Below are 19491 nucleotides of genomic sequence, written 5' to 3'. Positions count from 1 at the left end.
CTTCCTCTTGCTAGGAAAAATGACGGTAAACAGTCTGTACTCACTAAGAGTGGCACGTTGGGTAACAAAATGATTTACCTGGTAAAGAAGCAATGGTGCTGCCCAATGAAACAGTCTGTCAACCTTGCACCAAAATGACCAACCAACACTGCTGACAGAAACACACTCCCAAATCTGTTGATTTCTTTTTCTTTCTCTATTGTTATATTTAAAATGTTCACAGAGGCAAAAAATATCTGGGGAGAAGTAGGTTCTAAAAATGAAGAATCATTTTAAAGTCATGCAGTCTTTCAAGCCTTTAAAAACCAAATAAGGGGCTTCCCTGGTGGCGCAGTGGTTGAGAGTCCGCCTGCCGATGCAGGGGACGCGGGTTCGTGCCCCGGTCCGGGAAGATCCCACATGCCGCGGAGCAGCTGGGCCCGTGAGCCATGGCCGCTGAGCCTGCGCGTCCGGAGCCTGTGCTCCGCAACGGGAGAGGCCACAACAGTGAGAGGCCCGCGTACCGCAAAAAAAAAAAAAAATAAATAAATAAAAACCAAATAAAACATGAGGTCATTACAATCTCGGTGCCAGAGCAGTGCCTGCTCCATTGACTTTCTGTGTCCACTGCATGTCCCCACCTCACCCCACATAAGAGAATTTGATTTCTTCTACTCAGACCTCTACACAATTATTCATAAATAATATGTTTGTTAGAGATCAATATAGCAATGTTTAAGTTTTCAAAGAAATTTTGCTTTTCTATTTAGATTGACCATGATACAATTCCAAATAGAACATCCTCATGCTATTAAAAACAATCTCATGCAATAAATGCAGTTTTAAAAGTCCCATATTAATAATGACATTTGGTATTATAGAGGCAGGATTATTTAGATTCTTAAAAAATGATCCCAGTAGAAAAACTGGATTTCCAAACAGAACTTCCGTTGTGGTATAAAATGCTAAATTTCGGGGCTTCCCTGGTGGCGCAGTGGTTGAGAGTCCACCTGCCAATGCAGGGGACACGGATTTGTGCCCCAGTCTGGGAGGATCCCACATGCCGCAGAGCGGCTGGGCCCGTGAACCATGGCCGCTGAGCCTGCGCGTCGGGAGCCTGTGCTCCTAAGTGGGAGGGGCCACAACAGTGAGAGGCCCGCGTACCGCCAAAAAAAAAAAAAAAAAAAAAAGCTAAATTTCATTCTACAGTTTTGTCAATGCAAACAATTTTTTAAGATATACACCATGTTTTCCTAGTTGGGATTTTGAAACAATAAGCATAATTCTTAAACAAATTACCACAACATTTGCTCAAAGAAACAGCTCTTTTTGCCAAGAACCTTTTCTTTTAGTCCAGTTGGAGGGATTTCCATAGAGAATTCTGGAACAGCAGTTCTGAACATGATTCAAAAATCTCTCACTTCCGTCCCTGTCTTTTACTTCTTCTTTATGTTGTAAAGACACTTGAGTACAGAAAAATGTTTTGTTTGTTTTTTTTTAAGACGGATATTAATAACTTAAGTTTCCTGATTTAAATAGTAACATTTTTTATGCTTGCCTTTCTCTCTGGCACACTATATAATGTTTCTGGAGTTACAAATCCAAACAAACCAGCCAACTAGAGCATCTCAGTGTTCAAATCACAGTTTTGGATACAATCCTATTTATTCTGGATGATGCTCAATTCCACACATACTTCAGGGAAGAAACATCCATAAGAACATCCAAAGACGTTATGTTACCAAATTCTAACACGTGACTGTGCTCTGTCGGATAGTACCATTCACAGCTACAAGCACAAAGGCAGAGGATTTCAGGTGTGGAGACCAATTTGCTTTTGCTGTTATGGTAATTCATAACCATCATCTTCGAGATTTCCAAGCTGTTCTAGAATAAGGAGTAGTCCTTTTTTTATCTGGTGGCTTGAAGTAGGAATAAACAGGTGCTGCTGGATACTCTGCATCAGGGTTTTCTGCCATCATTTTCAGCTTTGCTTCAATGGCTTTTATCTTTGCAGTGACACTGGAAAAAGGACAGCAGAGGATCAGAGTGGGTACATTCAGAGAATACCTGTGTCTTTCATCTTCTTTGTGCCTCTTAAGCATATCAGAGTAGCAACAAGATACTCAAACACAAACATGCAAGCATTTCATAGAAAACACATATAAAGGGCTTCCCTGGTGGCACGGTGGTTGAGAGTCCGCCTGCCGATGCAGGGGACACGGGTTCGTGCCCTGGTCCGGGAGGATCCCACATGCCGGGCAGCGGCTGGGCCCATAAGCCATGGCTGCTGAGCCTGCGCGTCCGGAGCCTGTGCTCCGCAACGGGAGAGGCCACAACAGTGAGAGGCCCGCGTACCGCAAAAAAAAAAAAAAAAAAAAAAGAAAACACATATAAAAACAATTAATGTTCTCATTTTAGGAAAGAGATCAAGTCTGGTCCATCTATTAAGTTTTTTCTGTAAGACACTGTTAGAAGTACTTTGCATATTGCTACATTTAAACCTCAGACACCAACACTGATCAGCACCTTAGTGTCTGTAGATAGTAGGCACTCAAAAATAATTTGTGTAGGAATTCAAAGCAGAGTCTGGAAGAGATGTGTACACTCATGTTCATGGTAGCATTGTTTTTTTCATGGTAGCATTATTCACAATAAACTGTGGAAGCAACCCAAATGTCCATCGAAGTATGAATGGATAAGCAAAATATGGTATATACATATGCTACAATGCGGATGAACCTGGAGGACATTACGCTAAGTTAAACAAACGTTAAAAAGTTAAATACTGTATGATTCCATTTACATGAGGTACTTAAATGAGTAGTCAAAATCACAGAGACACAAAGTGGAATGGTGGTTGCCAGGCACTTGGGGGAGGTGGGAATGGGGAGTTAATGTTTAATGGGTGTAGAGCTTCAGTTTTACAAGAGGAAAAGAATTATGGAGACAGATGGTGGTGCTGGTTGTAAATTATGAATGTATTTAATACCGTTGAACTGTACACTTAAAAATGGTTAAGATGGTAAATGCTATATTATGCATATTTTACCACAATTAGAAAAAATGGAAGAAATGATTCATGTACGTTATATTCTTCACTTTGCAGATAAAGAAAACAAGGCATAGAAAGGTTAACTTAGCTAGTGTTACACCGCTAGTGAGTGGCAGAGTTGAGATTTGAATACAATTGGACTCCAGAGCCATACTATGAGTTATTATACTGTACCACCTTCTGAATCACTAAATAATAATGGGAAAAAAATCCTGGAACTCCTACAAAGTCCCTGTTTACTGACAAATGTGTGTTTAGGCTATCATTTAGAGTGCTTACAATGAGCCAGGCAGTGGTCCAGCATTTTACTTATATTGTTTCTAATCCTTGCAACAATATTGCAAGGGTTTTGATCCACATTTTACAGATAAACAAATGCATAGCGGTGGGGATTCACCCAAGGTTCACACAGCTAAGAAATTGTGGAGCCAGGATTCAAGCCCAGTTTATCATCAAAGCCCTTGCTTTTTCCTCTCCATTAGGTTGGGAGCTGAGTAGCCATGTATTAGAGAGAAGGGGTGAGGAGACACTGCAGAAGTTGTGAGGAATTCCCTTCTGATCAAGGTCACTGCTATCCCTGGACCAGAATGCAAAGCACTTAGGCAGAGTATCTTTTGGCCCACGATTCCCTTTATTTTCCATTCTGATGCTGTCAATGGTCTACAGTCCGGGACAGAAACTTGGGAGGGAATGTGCACGTGGCCTTTTAGAGATCCTCAAAAGGCATACATCTGCACATACTCATGACTTTACATCGGCAACGTAAAATTAAAAAACTAAGTTGCAATAAAAAAGAACCCTGAGGTCTCACTGAGATGCATTCCAGCACCTTTTTCCATTAATGGAAAATTAACAGCCAGCCATTCATTCTGTATGAGTCACAGGGAAAACAACCTTCTCTAATTAGGCATAGATGTTAATCGAAAGATGTAAACTGAGGTTCTCTGGATTAAAAAATAAATGGAAAACACCAGGCTAGATTATCTAGTAAAAAGAGCAAACAGTGAAAATAAGAAACTAAGGACATGTTCACTGTACCACGGAGATCACCAAGCATAGATGCAGTCATCCCTTCCTAACAGGAGTTAGATTTATGAAAACCTCCGTGAAACCAATCTGTGATCAAGGAGGTTTAATCTCATGGGGAAAATAGGATAGCCAAAATAAGTTCCCTATGAATCTACAGAAGTCATTGGTTAGGGGGAAAAAAAAATTGGGAGTATAAAATAAAGCAGCACGAAATTAAGAAATATCAATGATATTAGACAAATTAGTAACTATAAAATTAATTTTAATTTACCAATTTTATCGCTCCTGAAAACATTTCAGGATCACCTTCCCCTGCAGTTTAATGAGATGCTTGTACATCTGTTTTGTTTGGTGCAAATATACAGGAAAGTTTTTTTTTTTTTCCTGTCTGGCCCTCTGTCCGAATAGGCATCATTTTCCTGACTTTATGACATTGTTGATTTTTTTTCATTTTTATTGGGGTATAATTGATTTACAATATTGTGTTACTTTCAGGTGTACAGCAAAGTGAATCTGTTATACAAATACATATATATATATATATATATATATATATATATATATATCCACTCTTTTTTAGATTCTTTCCCCATATAGACATGTTGATTTCTGATCCTTATGGAACACTGATGATCTTTCACATATCTTCTTCCCCTCCCCTGGAACAGGCTTTAGAACAGTAGTCCTGCATTTACAGCCTGGAGTTTCTTTAAAGCAGTAATTAAAAGACTGAATTTTTAAGTCCAGTAAACCTGTCTTTGAATCTGGACTCTGCTATTTGCTACCTGCGTGATCTTCGCCAAGATATTTTACCTCTCTAAACTTCAGTTTCCTCATTTGTAAAATGAGTACAACTGTACTTTTACCAGAATTTTTATAATTCAATGACATACGGCATGTAAAGTGTTTAGCACAGAGCCTGCTTCACAGTGAGCTCAATAAATCCTGGCTTTTGTTATTGTTAACATTTCTCCCTAGGCTACGATGCAAAGTAAACCCCTCTACTTCTGCTCACCCATCTACTTAACTTCCGCTTTCTCTACTCAACCCTCAATTCCTTCTGTTTTGAATTAACTCCAAGGAAGGAAATGATAATTTGTACTTACTAGAACCAAAACTGTTATATTTGCTGAAATGGTAGATAAAATTAAAGTGCTACAAACCCAAATTGTGTATAAAGGAACTCATAGTTGGGGAGGAATTCGTGTATAATGACAAATGCTGAAGATAATCAAGGCCTTATTAAAATGCCTGTTCTTATGGCAAGGACTGAATCTACTTTACCTTTGTATTCCCAGTGCCAAGTATAATGGCAGGTACATGGTAAGTACACCCAGCCTCTTTTGAATGTATGAATTCTGTAAATGGCTGGTACACACTCTTAGGGGTACGGGAGGAGGTGAAATGTATATATTCTGGAGACTAACTGAACACACTTCTCAGCGTGTCAAAAGTTAGTAGATTCCACTCTAAATTAAGAGTCTGAAGGTTTACTAGAACGGGAATGAAGGTTAGAATGAAGAGATGGCTCAAGCTCTTGCATACCTGCTTGCGTCTTCTTAAGAGTACACTTTCTTACCTTAGGTTAGACTGGGTGGGCTCAGTGCTTGAGGATGGCTCAAGACTAATTGGAAGGACCTTATCATTCTTGTTATGATCGTATCTCTGCAAGTAAGAAAAAGGCAAATTACCTCACCTGGGCAGAAACCAGCCCTCTACTGCAGTGCATGTGCTCAGAAATCCTAATCCCATCCGTGTATCGTTAGATTATTTTTCGACAATCTTAGGGCTGCTTTATGTTTAGAATTAATGTAGACGTCCAGACAGGTTTGGCCTAAAAGTTATAAACTGAGAAATTTAGAAGAGGCTTCCCATCTAGCCATTAGTCCTCCTTATTTGGTAGGGAAAGAATTTCAGCCTTTAGATTTGCAGATGATACAGACACACAGCAGGATTGCCCTCTCACATTCTTACTCTGTCATACATCACCTCTTACAATATTTATTCCAAGCACTTTAAAATTTTGCTAGATTTTTGCAAAGTACCAACCATAACATTCAACTCTTAACAGGTCTAAGTGGAGAAGAAAAGTAGTAACAGCTTTCAGCCACTGATATAGAAACCATTCTCCAGGAAGAGTAGTTTATTTGATGTCAGGTAATTATATACTTCTTTTAAAAGGTAAATACAATATTAAAGAGCAATCAGGAGCCTCTGGTCGAAAAGACGTGTAGGAGAAGAGAACTGCAGGGCACAGAGATTCTCAAATGAAAGACAGAACGAAGGATGATTTATTTCTCTTGCGTGTCTTTTCAATGAGATGCAGAATGAGAAAATGACAGCCAGTCTGGCAAATGAGACTTGATTTTCTTTTGAGTAAAAAAGCATTTGGTAATTCTCTTTGCTGTTTCTATTTTTAAGGCAATGGGTCCTAGAAATTGAGAAGGCTCTGTGATTACCTGGAATACTCATAAAGATCCAAAGGGTCTGAGCTCTGTTTTTCAGCTTGGACACTGAACTCAAATGTCTTATTTCTGTGACTCTTTACTGGGAAGCTTGTTGGGTACAGTCTCTGATCAAAACTCATGCTCATTTAGCTAAAGACTGAGGCTCCAAATCTAGTTGTCACAAATCTTTTTGCAGGCAGGTCTGTAAAGACCACACTGCACGAGGAAAAGAATCAACTTTGGGGATTACTCCAGTGCACATACTTCACCTGTGCTGGCTGTAACAGAAGACTGTTCTTTTTTTTTTTTTTTTTTTTTTTTTTTAAAGTGGTTGTAGCTTTTCCAGTGCATTTTCCCAAAAGAACAACTAGGAGATGAACACGGCAGTTCACCACTGCTTGGGCCTTGGAGTCAATACAGACACTGCAAAGTCCCACAAATAACTCTTAAAATCTCTGGAGTAAGGAAATGTCAGTGCTTTAAGCACTCTTACAAACTACCCATTTCGCAAGCATTTAGAATAAACAATTTAAACTCTCCAAAGAACTGAGAGGCTGGGAAGAGTCTAAAAACGCCTAAAGCAACTAATTTTAAAAATAAATACATTTTTTCCTCCAAAGAACAACCCCCACCAAAAAAATGATAGAGGTCTGAGTATACATATCAGTCACGTGGAAGAATCAATCAAAAACAGAATCTGTGGGTATGCGGAGAGAAACGACGAAGGAACTTAATCCCTCCTGAGATGTTTCTCAAAAGAAAAATCTGGCAACACACATGGTAAATACAAGTAGGAGACCAGAGTATGACTGTTCCAGATGTGCAGAGGCTTGGATGCAAATGGGCAAGTGGACAACTATCTTTCGGAAGATTCATTTAGGATGAGCTGATGCTGTCTTTCTAGCCTGTTAGACTTACCTTCACTTGCGCGTGTGCCCATCGCACCACCAGCTTCTTAGATAGAGCCAGCTTGCCATTGAGACACTGGATGGCTTGTTCTGCTTCCTGTTCAGGAAAGGGATTAATGTTAGTCAAAGATTCAAATGCCTCACCAGCTTTGATGGCTGAATTTCTAACTGTTTTGTTAAACAAGGGGCAAAGGGTTTACAAGAAAAAAAAAAAGGCAGAATAGTAAAAAGGGTATGAGTTTTTGCAATCTCAGTCAAACAAAAATTCAAATCCTGGCTCTGCCACTTACTGGCAGCGTAATATTTAGCAGGTCAGTTAATCTCTCTGGATATTATCTTTTTCACCTGTAAAATATGGACATTGCTTGTTCCTCAGTGGTTGTGAGGAGTCAAAGACCACATGTAGAGCATGGAGCATATGGTAAGCACTCAACCAACGGCAGTTTATTAGCTGACCATTGTGTTGCCTATTGGGTGATACCTTTCTACATACTTCTGTTAGTTAGAGTAGCACCTACTATGTCAAGAAACTGTACTCCCCCAGGGACTCTGAAACTATATCCTGGACTAGGGCTTATACTCCCTGAATCCAAAGTGAGAAACAGTAATGGCTTCAAAGGATATGGGAATGAAGGAAACCAGGCCGGAAAAAGCAGGAGTGAGTCAAAGAGACTACGAGCAAGGTATCTCTGTGGGCTAATCTCTGCACCTGGTTTTCAGAGCCACAACTTCCCTGACCCTTTCCCCATCAGATATAGGAGCAAAGAGGTTGAAAGGAATTCCTGAGGCTGGGTAATAGGCACTCTAGGACATTCCCAGGAAGCCTGGCTGTACTTTTCCATCCTGCCAAGCCTTCTCTGCTCCATTTGTATCCATGAGGCATTTGGCCAAGCGTAACCCACGTTTACTGGGAGTGAAGAAGCCCTTAAGGAACAGGAAGAGGAACAAGGAGAGTCTGAGGCTCAGTGTAGGACATTCCAGTCTGGTTTTCCCAGTGACTCTCTTATTCCTCTGGATCCTGCCGGCATGACATTCAACAAATACCTGAGTACCTACTATGTGTCAAGTGTTCATCACTGGCATCCCTGCCTCACTATGGCATGCAAAGTTAGGACAGATGAGACATTTTATTCTTAAGTTTCACTTAGTGAATTAGAATTTACGTGACACTCTCCATTAATTCTGTAGCATCAACAGTCCTAAGATGCCAGCAGGTGATAAATGTTTTAAAAAATAATTTCCCGTCTCTGTAACTTGTTTCAAAATTCATGTATCCAACAATATTATTAAATGCCAAATGTGTTTTCATATAAACCCTCACCTATTCTCTCAACTTCCTAAAAGGTAAGGAGGGTGTGTGTTTTTAATCCCTTTAGATGAAAACTGAGGTCAAAATAAGTTAAAGAGACTTGCCCAAAGTTAATAAATAAAAGACTCAGAAATAACAGGCTTTGTGACTTCGAGTTTAGTGTCTTTAAACCGGCACCCGTCCTCAACATGACCACTGATTTTAGCTGTCTGTAAGAATCCTCAACGTGCTCTATCATTAGGAAAGAATAAAGTATTTTAAAATGCTAACTATATAGAGCACGTTTTCAGTTCCCTCAAAACAAACCTTGAACAATTAGAACAATAATGAATCACTTACTGCCTATCACGTTTGCAAAAATTAGGGGAAATTAAAAAAAAAAATCCCCATCACTGGTAAGGACAAATGACACTCTCAGTTTCAGAACATACTGACACATCACTTCTTGACGGCAATTTGGCAGTCATATTACAAAAAAAAATTGTGGCCTATGTGACACCACTCCATTTCCATGAATATAGTAAATATGTACATAGAGCTAAAGAGATGTTCACTGCACTGCTGACACATGTGGAGATTAGTTAAGTAAATTACCATATGTTCACAGAATAAAATATTATGCAGTCATCAAAGATGACACTGGTTAGTTTTTAAACTGAGGTCTAAATAATAAAATGTATTATAGATATAGATCAGTGAATTTTTACATATATCTACAGCTACACCAGTGAAACCACGATATGATACAGAATGTTATCTTGATGTGTATTAGATGACAGAAAAAATTTTAATTTTCTTTCAGTGGTAAATAGGATATATGATTCTGTTTCTGTGTTATAAGCTGCACATGTTTTTTTTTTTAATTGTGTACATGTGTTTGTGTGCGTGTGTGTGTGTATGTGTGTATGAATGTGAAGAAAGAAGAAGGGACTACAAAGATATACAACTAAATATTAAAAACTGATTATTTCTGGGTTTTAGGCTAATAAATGAAATTACTTATCTATATTTTCATCTGTAAGAAACAGGTATCACTTTTACAGTAAGAAAAACATCCAAATACAATTATTATTAATAAAACAATAACTAGGCAATGTTCTCACACATAACTAATAAAGTTATAGAGCTATAAGCACTGTCCCCATATTTAATAACATTCAAATTCAATTCCTTTATCAATGCATGTCCCCTCCAAGGACTAAATTTTAATACGGATCCATGGATACATCATGGTTGAAGCTGGAGGTTCTCTTTCTCTGTATAAATTCAAATTTGTCCACATTTATTCTGAGACATTGAGAAGAAGGATACATTTTTAAGAAATAAAAATAAAAGAGAGTTTGTGGGCGGCTCACCACAGACAGGGAGGGCTTCTGCACCACGGGACAAAACTACTGAAAGAAAAGGAGGCTTTGTTGGCCAGCCACTAAAGGAACAAACAAAAGAGAACAGGGAGGGGCATGTCCATGTGCTTAATGTGGGCATCCCAAAGCATCTGGACAGAAAAGTAGGTCAGCTGCCTGAGACTGCCAGCCTGGGGAGGTTAGACCCTGAAAGCTGTTCACTAATTCAGTTGTTTACCGAGGATCTCCTTTAGGACTCAGAGCACAGCACACAGAGATGAATCAGACATGGCTCCTGCCCACAAGGAACCACTATTCTAGTAGTCAAGAGGGATGCACAGATAATTATGAGAGTATAAGTACTGGGAAAGGGGGAGAAGTTCAATTACCTGCTTAGTTTCAAAGTTAACGAAACAGTACCCTCGAGGCTGTCCCTCCAAAGCACCTGACTTGTGGAAGAGGAAGTCGAACTGCTTCACCGTGCCAAACTTCTGCAGGAGCTTGAGGAGGTGGTATCTATGGAGAAAGAACAGCCCCTGAGACACTCTGGGAATTTGGTCAGCCTGCGAGATAAAAGCAGGAGATAATTTACCCCAGTGATAAAATCTCACATCACTGCCCCCTGCCTTCCTCCAAACTGCCGTGTTAGTTTATTTGGCAGAGTTGTTTGCCTCTATTTGGAATGGGAAGTAGAACTGTCATGGCTATGTGTCTGTCCAACACAAAAATACCAAACAAAAAAACCACACCTAACAAACAGCTGTCTGGCCCACAAGCACCATTTGTTTTTCTTTTGGAGAACAGCTCAAAAATAGTGTCGATTTATTTATTTTCAATTTCTTGGCAATGAAATAGTATTTGTGAATAACTACAACTCCATCAGAAACACACACCCACACTCCAAATGCAAAAGCCAACCCTACCTCAAAAATAAACAAAGTAACACATGTACATTCACACAAACAAAAAAACAATCCTGGAAGACTTCCCCATTAGCTTTCACAGTTAATCATTAGCCCCAAATTGCACTTGAGACAAATTCTGCCAAAAGCCAAACCACAGCTAGTGGCACTTCCATAAGTGCTTGAGAGTTTCCATCCCTGATGTGACCGAATGACAGGACCACGTGGAACCGCAACGTGACGGAGGCTGGTCTCACACAGGCAGGGGAACCTGGCCGGTCCTATAAATCACCCCACTGCAGGTCACTACCCAACCTCAGTTGCTTCAATACGATTTATGCCCTGGAGTGTGGCTGAATAAAGAATCTAGCTGGCCAAGGAAGGCATTTACTCCCGGCAGGAGGTTTATCCCAAGCTCTAGCTTGCCACTCTGCCCCTCACCCTCTTCTTGGATCCCTTTCTCTAAAACTTACTTGGTTTCTATAGAGCTTTTAAGTTATTCAAACAGATGTGGCCTTAACAGGTTGCTGTGGCCAATCTCAATTCCGACTTCCTGTCATCTGATGTAAGGGTGAGACAAACCAACAGCTCTCCCGTTTCCTTTTCCTTTGGCCTTCCTCCTGGCATCCTCCACGCTATTCAAATGGAGTCAAGGCTTTCTCTAAACAATGCTGTCCCTGTGATACTAAAAAGGTATCAGCCCACATGCTAAATCTGTTATTACTGGGAATTCTACCCCACAGGGAGTCAGTAAAGCTGTCTTTACAGCCACATTTATATTCACATTGTTTTCTACGAGAAAACTCATCAAGATTTTATTCTTGAGTAAGAATCTCCTTTGGGAGGCAGAAAGATATGAAATGGATCATAAGCTACACTAAATTTGAGACTAATGCACATCAACAAGCAAGCCCATTATCCTGGATCAGGTCCTGACACAGTGGAGCAAGGAAGACATAACACAGGTCTTATACTGGGGCAGGGTGCAAGGATCCCAAGGCATACAGTGGATATTAATCTGGTCTTTAGATCTGTTTTGAAAGAAAAAACAACCATAACCCTCTAGTTTCCAAACTCTCAAATCCTATCACGATACCTCAACTGCTGGTGAGAATGAATGAGGTGATTCTTCAGGGGAAAGGGAGACACCTAAAGTGCAAATTTCTGGTTTTACTTGGTTTTCTGAATATGCTTACAGCAAGGGGTGGGTCTCTCAAGTGCACAGATGGGCTAGAAGAATCTCTCTCAGGGTCTTTAATTCACAGCTGCATCTTCCACTTACTATACCCATTCAAACCTCAACACTGCACCAGTTGCCATAAATGGTGGGTCATATCTGTTTTTAAAAAAACAACCTAAGGGCTACTGTGGGCTGGTCATCTTTTCATTAACTCCATTCTGCTTAATAGCAGGAAGGTAAGGCGATCGGCATTTCCTAGGAAATGAATTTTAATTTACTCAGGGAAAAAAAAAAAAACAAAAAACTCCGACAGATTATTCTTTGAAAAGCTAACAAATGCGTTCTGCCCGAGAAGTGCGACCTTAAGATTCCAGGAACATCTGCTTAGGTCCGTGTCTTTCAACTTCTCCAGGATTTCTTTCCTTGTTTGATAATTTCTTGAAATTATCGGAACACCGAAACAAAAGGAATGAAATGTTTACTATTTTGCTTCCTGGAGATGGAGACTGCAAGCTCTGATAGTGAAAAAAGCCTGAAGAATCTTGCTTTCACATCTGCAAGCACTTTCATCTGCTGCTGAAGTATGGGAGAGCTCGCTACTCATCAGAGCCTTGCTTCACTTAATGAAATGTGGGCCCTGCAGCCTTCGGGAGCCGGAGAATTAGTACACCAGTCCCATACATATTTCTGCAACATAATTAGTGTTTTCTGTAATGGGTCTTTAAAATGGCCTTCCTGCCTAATGGCACAGAGGGAATTAGTCTATATGAATTAGATTAGGTTAAGACAGACACCTACAAATGTGTCAAGTATTGTAGTATCAGGCACTTGGACTATCCAAATGAATACAACTAAGTCTCTGTCTTCAAAGACCTGACATTCTGGTTCGAGGAGAAAGAGATATAATCAAACAATTTTAAAAGTGTGAAGCTTGCACACAGAGGTATGTACGTGAGGACACAGATGAAGAGGACCAACTAGGCAGGGAAGGTGGCAGTTAGTGAATACCCTGTGTAAAGACATAAAGGTGAAAAAGACTGATCCAACGGCAGACAGTGGGGGCTCTTAGACAGTAAGAGAAGAGGCTGAAAGGCAGGCAGGGGACAGGTTGGGAAAGATGTTGTGTGCAGGAGGGAATTTTAATGTGATGCTGTAGGTACTGGGAAGCCAATGAAATGACATTTAAGATTCTTTTTAATGCACAATTTGTTTTAGAGAAAATTTTTTTCATAAACTTACAGAAATTATTATGTGGTGGGTCTTTATGTTCTATGCCTCATATGTTTTTAAATGGTCTTACTTTGTTTCAAATTTTAAAAAGCAAATAGTAAAGGCTGTTTTATGCAAACCAAAGCATGAGAAGCAGCACACGTCATGGAGGAAAAACAAGGAATGGGCTGAGAGAGAAGCGGGCGTGTCTTCAGGGGGAAACACTCTGTTCTTACATGCTCATGCATTTATAATCCCTTGAGTTTAGCTCTGAAAGTCTACATTAGAAGGACATTCCCACCCAGGTGGCTCTCCATTGCTTTTAAGTTTACTTAATAATGCCAGGCCTGACCTCCTCCTCTCCACAAACTATGCCTCTTTCCAGCTATTCTGCTGGCCCGTGTGGACATGATTCTTTTCCATTTCTCAGGCAAGAAACGTCAGGATCATCTTTAGCTCTCCGCTCCTCTTAAGTCACCTTCTTTATCTCGCTGACTCCACCCAGTGGCCTCCAAGCTCACTGTCTCTCTCTAGGTGATATTAATGGCAGGTCCGCAGCTAATCTTCATCTTCAGTCTTTGCCCCTCCTATTCATCCTAAATACTGATGTCTGATTTTCCTACTAAAACATCACTTTCATGATGTTGGTCTCCCGCCAAACACCCACGAGTCTCTTCTACGTGAAATTCAAACTTGTCTGAATAAATTTTATAGATCCTGTCTTAATCTGATAGCATTCTCTCTCTCCAACTACTATTTTCATTATCGTTTAGTATTCAACCTCCCCTTTAGTCAAAAAGGTCTTCCCGATATTCGACTCATCCGTAACAATACTCCTTATTCCTACTTATATTCCTTTATTTATGATTCACCCTCCATCCAGAATGTTCTTTCTTTTAGAATTTCTACTGGCTTTGTCCTCTCTCATGCTTCTCCTTATGCATAACGCAGTGGCTATTAATTTGGCTTTCTATACAGCACATTTAATATTTAAAAAAGAAAGCAGTATTAACCCTCTCAGAAGAAACCATGGTATGGAAAATAGATGTCTAAAGACATTAATTTTTTCAGCTCCTCTATTGAAGGCACTAGTAATGATATTTAAAGTTGTTGTTTTTACTCTTACAGTTAGACTGGGTCCCATAACATTTAAAGGAAGTCCTTACAATGAAAAACTTAGAATAGAATACTTTAGGTTATGACTGTCCAGTTACAGGGGTTGTTAGAATATTTGTGCAAAGAGGTGCCAGGAACTTAGTGCTATCATTAACTACCTAAGTGAACTGAGTCAACTCCCTCTACCTTTCTTTACTTATAAAGTAGGGAAATGTTGTCTGTTCTACCTGCCTCACAAGACTGTTGCAAGCTTAAATAAGAGGAACTAATGAAATATTAGAGCTAGGAGACATTTCCAGAGCATTTAGTTGAACAGTATCACTTTATAGGTAAGAATTATGAGATACAACGTAGTTGAGAGGAATCCAAATATAGTGGAAAGAACATAGGCTTGGAATCTGCTACCTCCATAAATAAGAGTATGTCATCATTCCCTTAAATCCAGATCTCTAAGATCTATTTAGTTATACAGATATTCCTGGCATGTAACATGGTCCTAAAATGGTCAGTATTGCAACTACAAAGTGAACAGAGTACCAGGGTGCTAGACAGTCGGTCAGCAATGCGTATTCTGTTGAGAAGAGGCTGATGGACATCCTACTATAACTTGAACACAACTCAGATTAGTAACAGGCACACACGCACATAAGATGAATAGAATTATTATAACATAAACTTTGAAAAACTGAGTGGAAAAGGTTTTTTTCTTTAAAAAACTTTTGTCAAGAGTCATTAGAACTTCAGAGGTTTGGATTCAAATAATATTTTCTGAGATTGGACTATAAGCTGGGTACCACATGTTCACACAAGTTTCATCATGCAGCCCTTCAATGTTTGGGAATGACTGTATTTTAATAATTAGTCTAGGTCCATCGTTACCTACATCTTGAAAGGAACAGGATCTAGAAGTTTATGTATTTCAAAAACTTGGAAGAAAATCACATATTTCTACAAGATGAGACCTACCTTACTATAATGTTAGGTTTCTTTGCTGTAATTAAGTAAATTAAATGAAGTAACACTATGCATTTCATGCTAACCATAAGCTACAATTGGTAGTTATGTCATTAAGAAGGTATTTAATAAATCAGTTTGTTTATCGAGAAAATATTTTAAGACAAGGAATCCATAGATGAAATACAGTAGAAATGATCTCTGGTAATACAGCGGCGGGAAGTCACAGGTGGAGCCAGCAAGGCCCTGATCTGTAGTCTAGTACTGGATGTCCACCTTTGTCCTGGTATGAGAAGAGCAGAGATACCAGTGGGAGAGTTTTTGATTCAATGTTCCTGTTAATGCTCTAACTAAAGAAAACATTCACATACTCCCACTTATGACATAAACTGAGGTGGCAGATGCCCATTTGAACCTTCCTGTCAAGCAGCAGGATACAATTATAACAAGAGTATCATTACAGGGAACCGCAGCTGAAACAATGAACATTGTTTCCACACTCCAGATTTCCATTCAGACAAGAAGAGGTGGGAATGGAAACCACTCTTGGAAGCATCCTCTCACAGCCTGGGTTTTAGATGATGGAAACAGCTTCTCTGTTTAATTCCCTCATTAACTGAGAGCTCGGGCAGGTTCACACATTCATCCTCAAAGCTGTAAGCCATAAAGAGAGCCGAAATAAATGCACAGTCTATATTTAAGGGCCCTCGTGACCAAGGTAACATAATTAGGGGGCAACACACCTTAAATACCATCATAATTCCTAGAGGGATCCAACAGTGTGTACACTTAGCCAATTTGAGCCTGAGCAGGTTTAAGCAACTGAACATTCTGTCATGATCCTGATATGTTAGTTTACATCTCTTTCCTCTCTCAGAATCCCAACTCCGTTATACGCCTCCTCTCACCCCAGACTCCAACAAGCAGATTCCCTTGTTTCCTCTCTCCTTGCTTTTAACACTATTCCACAGGGAGTAACTTCTAGGACTGAGGCTGTAACCCATGCTTGCTTTAAGCGTTGACCCCAAACGGCTCAATCCACTCACGCTTGGCTATCCTGCCACCAACCACCACCTGCCCCTACCAAACGACTGGGGGAAGGAAAAACCTCTCAATTCTCTCTGCTAAGAAATTTCACTCCACTAAGGAAAGAGTGGGGAGTCAAGACAATTCAATGAGCTTTGTCACCATGGACAAGGCACTTCTATCTCTTGGCTTCAGTTTCCTCTGCCGTAGGATAAAACAGCTGGAATATATCAGAGTCTTTCAAGGGTGCTCCACGAGTCCTATAAGTGATTGCCAAAGAAAGGGTGACTGCGGCCCAAAGGCACTGGGTACACCTTGTCCTCCCTTTAATCAGAGCAACTCTGAGCTTTTATTTTATACCTAGGTTCTGTACTTTAATAAGACAAGGCTCCTCAGATTTAGAAACTTTGAAAACTGCCTAGCATGGCACTTGGCACAGAGTAGGCACTCAAATCATTTAATGAATGAATGAAAACCAAAGTGACTGGGGTATCTCTAAGATTCCTTCTGACTTTCCTTGGTTCCATGGCTGCTTAACATGAATTAGAGTCAAGTGGTACCTCTCTGCTTTTTTGTGAAAATACTGATACTTCTTCTGCTTGTTCCTTCATTTTGGGGAACGAAAGTATGCCCATGGCTGGTTTTAGGAAATAATTTCCTAGTCACTGGGTACAAGGATTCGAAAGAGTTGAAAATTAGGAGAACATCTTAGGCAAGCAGGAAAAACAAGTAATATGTGGTTTAAAGGGTATCCAAGTCCGTGTCTATGCAGTAGAAGAGTCCAAATGTAAGAAAAATGACAAGATGACAGGCTAAAACAACATATTCCCTTCAAAGATAATTAAAACGTAAATAAAAGGGCCAAAATATAGCCTATATCCCTTGAAAATTCTTCTGAACATCCTCACCACAAGCACCCCAATTTTGTAGGTAATGAATTAAAATATATTAGACTCACTCTGTGATTTTGGGGTCCAGGTTGCCAATCCATAACCGGTGCCCTTCCTGTAGGGAACCCTCTGAAAGGATGGATGCATTCTCCAGGGGAAGAGTTTTGGTTTCTGCTTCCATCAATCTCTACGAAATACTAAAGGAAATGTGAACATTCAGACAGGAAAGGAGCAACATGTTGTGAACATGAGACTTCAAATTCAATTCAACAAACATTTATTCAAGGAGGGCATGCCCTGGGCAGTCCTTCAAAGGCTTCAGTTATTCCACAAACAGGGCCCCAGCACCAGTTCCCTTGGGACAGCTCCTCCAGCAGCCAGAGAGCAAAAGCTTCCATTTAAGGTGAAAGGGGTGTGGTTCTGTGTGTAGAAACTAGTGTTTCTCTTCTGAAGCCAGAGGCTGGCTGGGCAGGAGGCCAAAGTTTCTACTACTACATGGTACTCCAATTCAACAACCGTCACCCAAAGTAAGCCTTGGAAACCACCAGAAAGCGAGTCTTAATGACACTTAAGGGTATGGGTGGGGAAGAACAATAATAAGTCATCAATTAGCTATTCTCATGTCTAATATTTTGGGAGACACTGGGAAGAAGAGACTAACTTGCTCCGTAGTTATTCCAGTTCCATTATTTACTAGTTCTGTAATGGTGGGCAAGTTACTTAACCACTCTGTGTCTCAGTTTCCTCATTTGTAAAATGGCGATAATAAAGAGCTATGCAGATTCACTGAGTTAATACACCAAAACCATGAAGAACAATAAATGCATGGCACCTAAGAAGCATTCAATTAATTTTAGCTTAAACTATTACCGACTTAGGTCCTGAAATGTCTCATCTCACAGCCACAAAAGGAGGATGAGGGTTACGATGCAGACAGTAACGTAAAGACCAAAAACCTTGCGGTCAGAAGGCCTGGTTTCAAATTTTGGCATTTCCATTGGAAGTCACTTCACTCTTAGCTTCAGTCTCCTCACCTCTACATAATAAACCTTGCCCTGCTTATAACTCAGAGTTGCTGAGAAGACCAAAAATGACACAACAGATGTAAAATAAAGCTTTAATGTATGATGTGGTAGAGGAAGAAAAATAAAAGGGCTGGGAAGATGGCAGGCTGTGACAGACTTTAGAACTCCCTGCTAGAGAAAACATGTCCTGTAAAACCAGAAGTGCCTCCGAGATCAGTGTTGCAGGAACTGTGTCTTAGTAACAACAGCCGACATACTGAACACTGCCATTACCTCTTATTCAACTCAGCACAGCTTATACAGGCTAGCACACAGCAGCCCCTAAGGTAATTGTTTGTTAAATGTGTTTACCTACCTCCACACATGAGGGTATTTTTCTTCCTCTCTCATTCACATGTTCCATCTGTTCCATAATGGGAGACAAGCAACTAATAACTGCTAAGCCCTGGGCAATGTGCTGAAAATAGAGAGATGAACAAGCCATAGCTCTTGCTCCTACTTCCTGGGAGAAAGGTAAAACAGGCATAAAAAGAATCCCAGGTGTGGAAACTGGAGAGGAGAAATACTTTGTCCTTTCCTTCTACTTACAGATCATTCATTCAAAAAATTTTTATAGAACCTCTATTTTCCAGGCAGTGTGTAGGTACTGGGGACAGAGCAGTGAACAAGCAAGGTCTCTGCCCTCTGGATGCTTATACTTGGAAGAGGGGCAGGACAAGACAAAAGCAAAATAAATAATCAAGATGTAATTTGTGATAAGTGCTGCAAACACAGTTAAGCAAGGGGATTTGACAAAGTCTAGGGATGGGCTACTTTAGAATTAGTGGAAAGGGAAGACCTATAGGAGATGACATTTGAGATGAGACTTGAATGATAAAATCTTCTGATACTCATGCCAACAGGAAATAGTATCACACGAGGGAGCCATTTTTAGTGGCAAGAGTGCAGGATATGGGGCCAAAAGAGAGGCACTCAAATCCTGGCTTTTGCACCCAGTTATTTTGTGACTTTAGAAAGTCATGATTGCCCCTAAGTGTCCCCTCCTCAGAAAAGCTTTCCCTAATAGAGCAGAGCCTGTTAGTCTCTATGACAGCTACCTTTTTCTTTCCACATAATACC

At 40.1% G+C, this 19491-nt stretch overlaps 1 protein-coding gene across 1 annotated transcript; it reads right to left on the bottom strand.

Annotated features, from left to right (window-relative positions):
• Positions 1 to 1677: 1677 nt before the first annotated feature.
• On the bottom strand, positions 1678 to 18753 carry RBM18 (RNA binding motif protein 18). The gene is made up of 6 exons (XM_079706829.1): positions 18728 to 18753; positions 17416 to 17544; positions 10460 to 10586; positions 7429 to 7515; positions 5643 to 5728; positions 1678 to 2001 (listed from the first exon to the last, which is right to left on the bottom strand). The coding sequence occupies exons 2-6, from the start codon at positions 17526 to 17528 to the stop codon at positions 1842 to 1844; spliced, it is 573 nt and encodes a 190-aa protein (XP_079562955.1). The 5' UTR covers positions 17529 to 17544; positions 18728 to 18753; the 3' UTR covers positions 1678 to 1841.
• Positions 18754 to 19491: the final 738 nt, after the last annotated feature.

The sequence above is a fragment of the Hyperoodon ampullatus genome, assembly GCF_949752795.1.
Source record: "Hyperoodon ampullatus genome assembly, chromosome: 6".
Taxonomy (NCBI): Eukaryota; Metazoa; Chordata; class Mammalia; order Artiodactyla; family Ziphiidae; genus Hyperoodon; species Hyperoodon ampullatus.
This window is presented reverse-complemented; position numbering and strand designations above follow the sequence as displayed.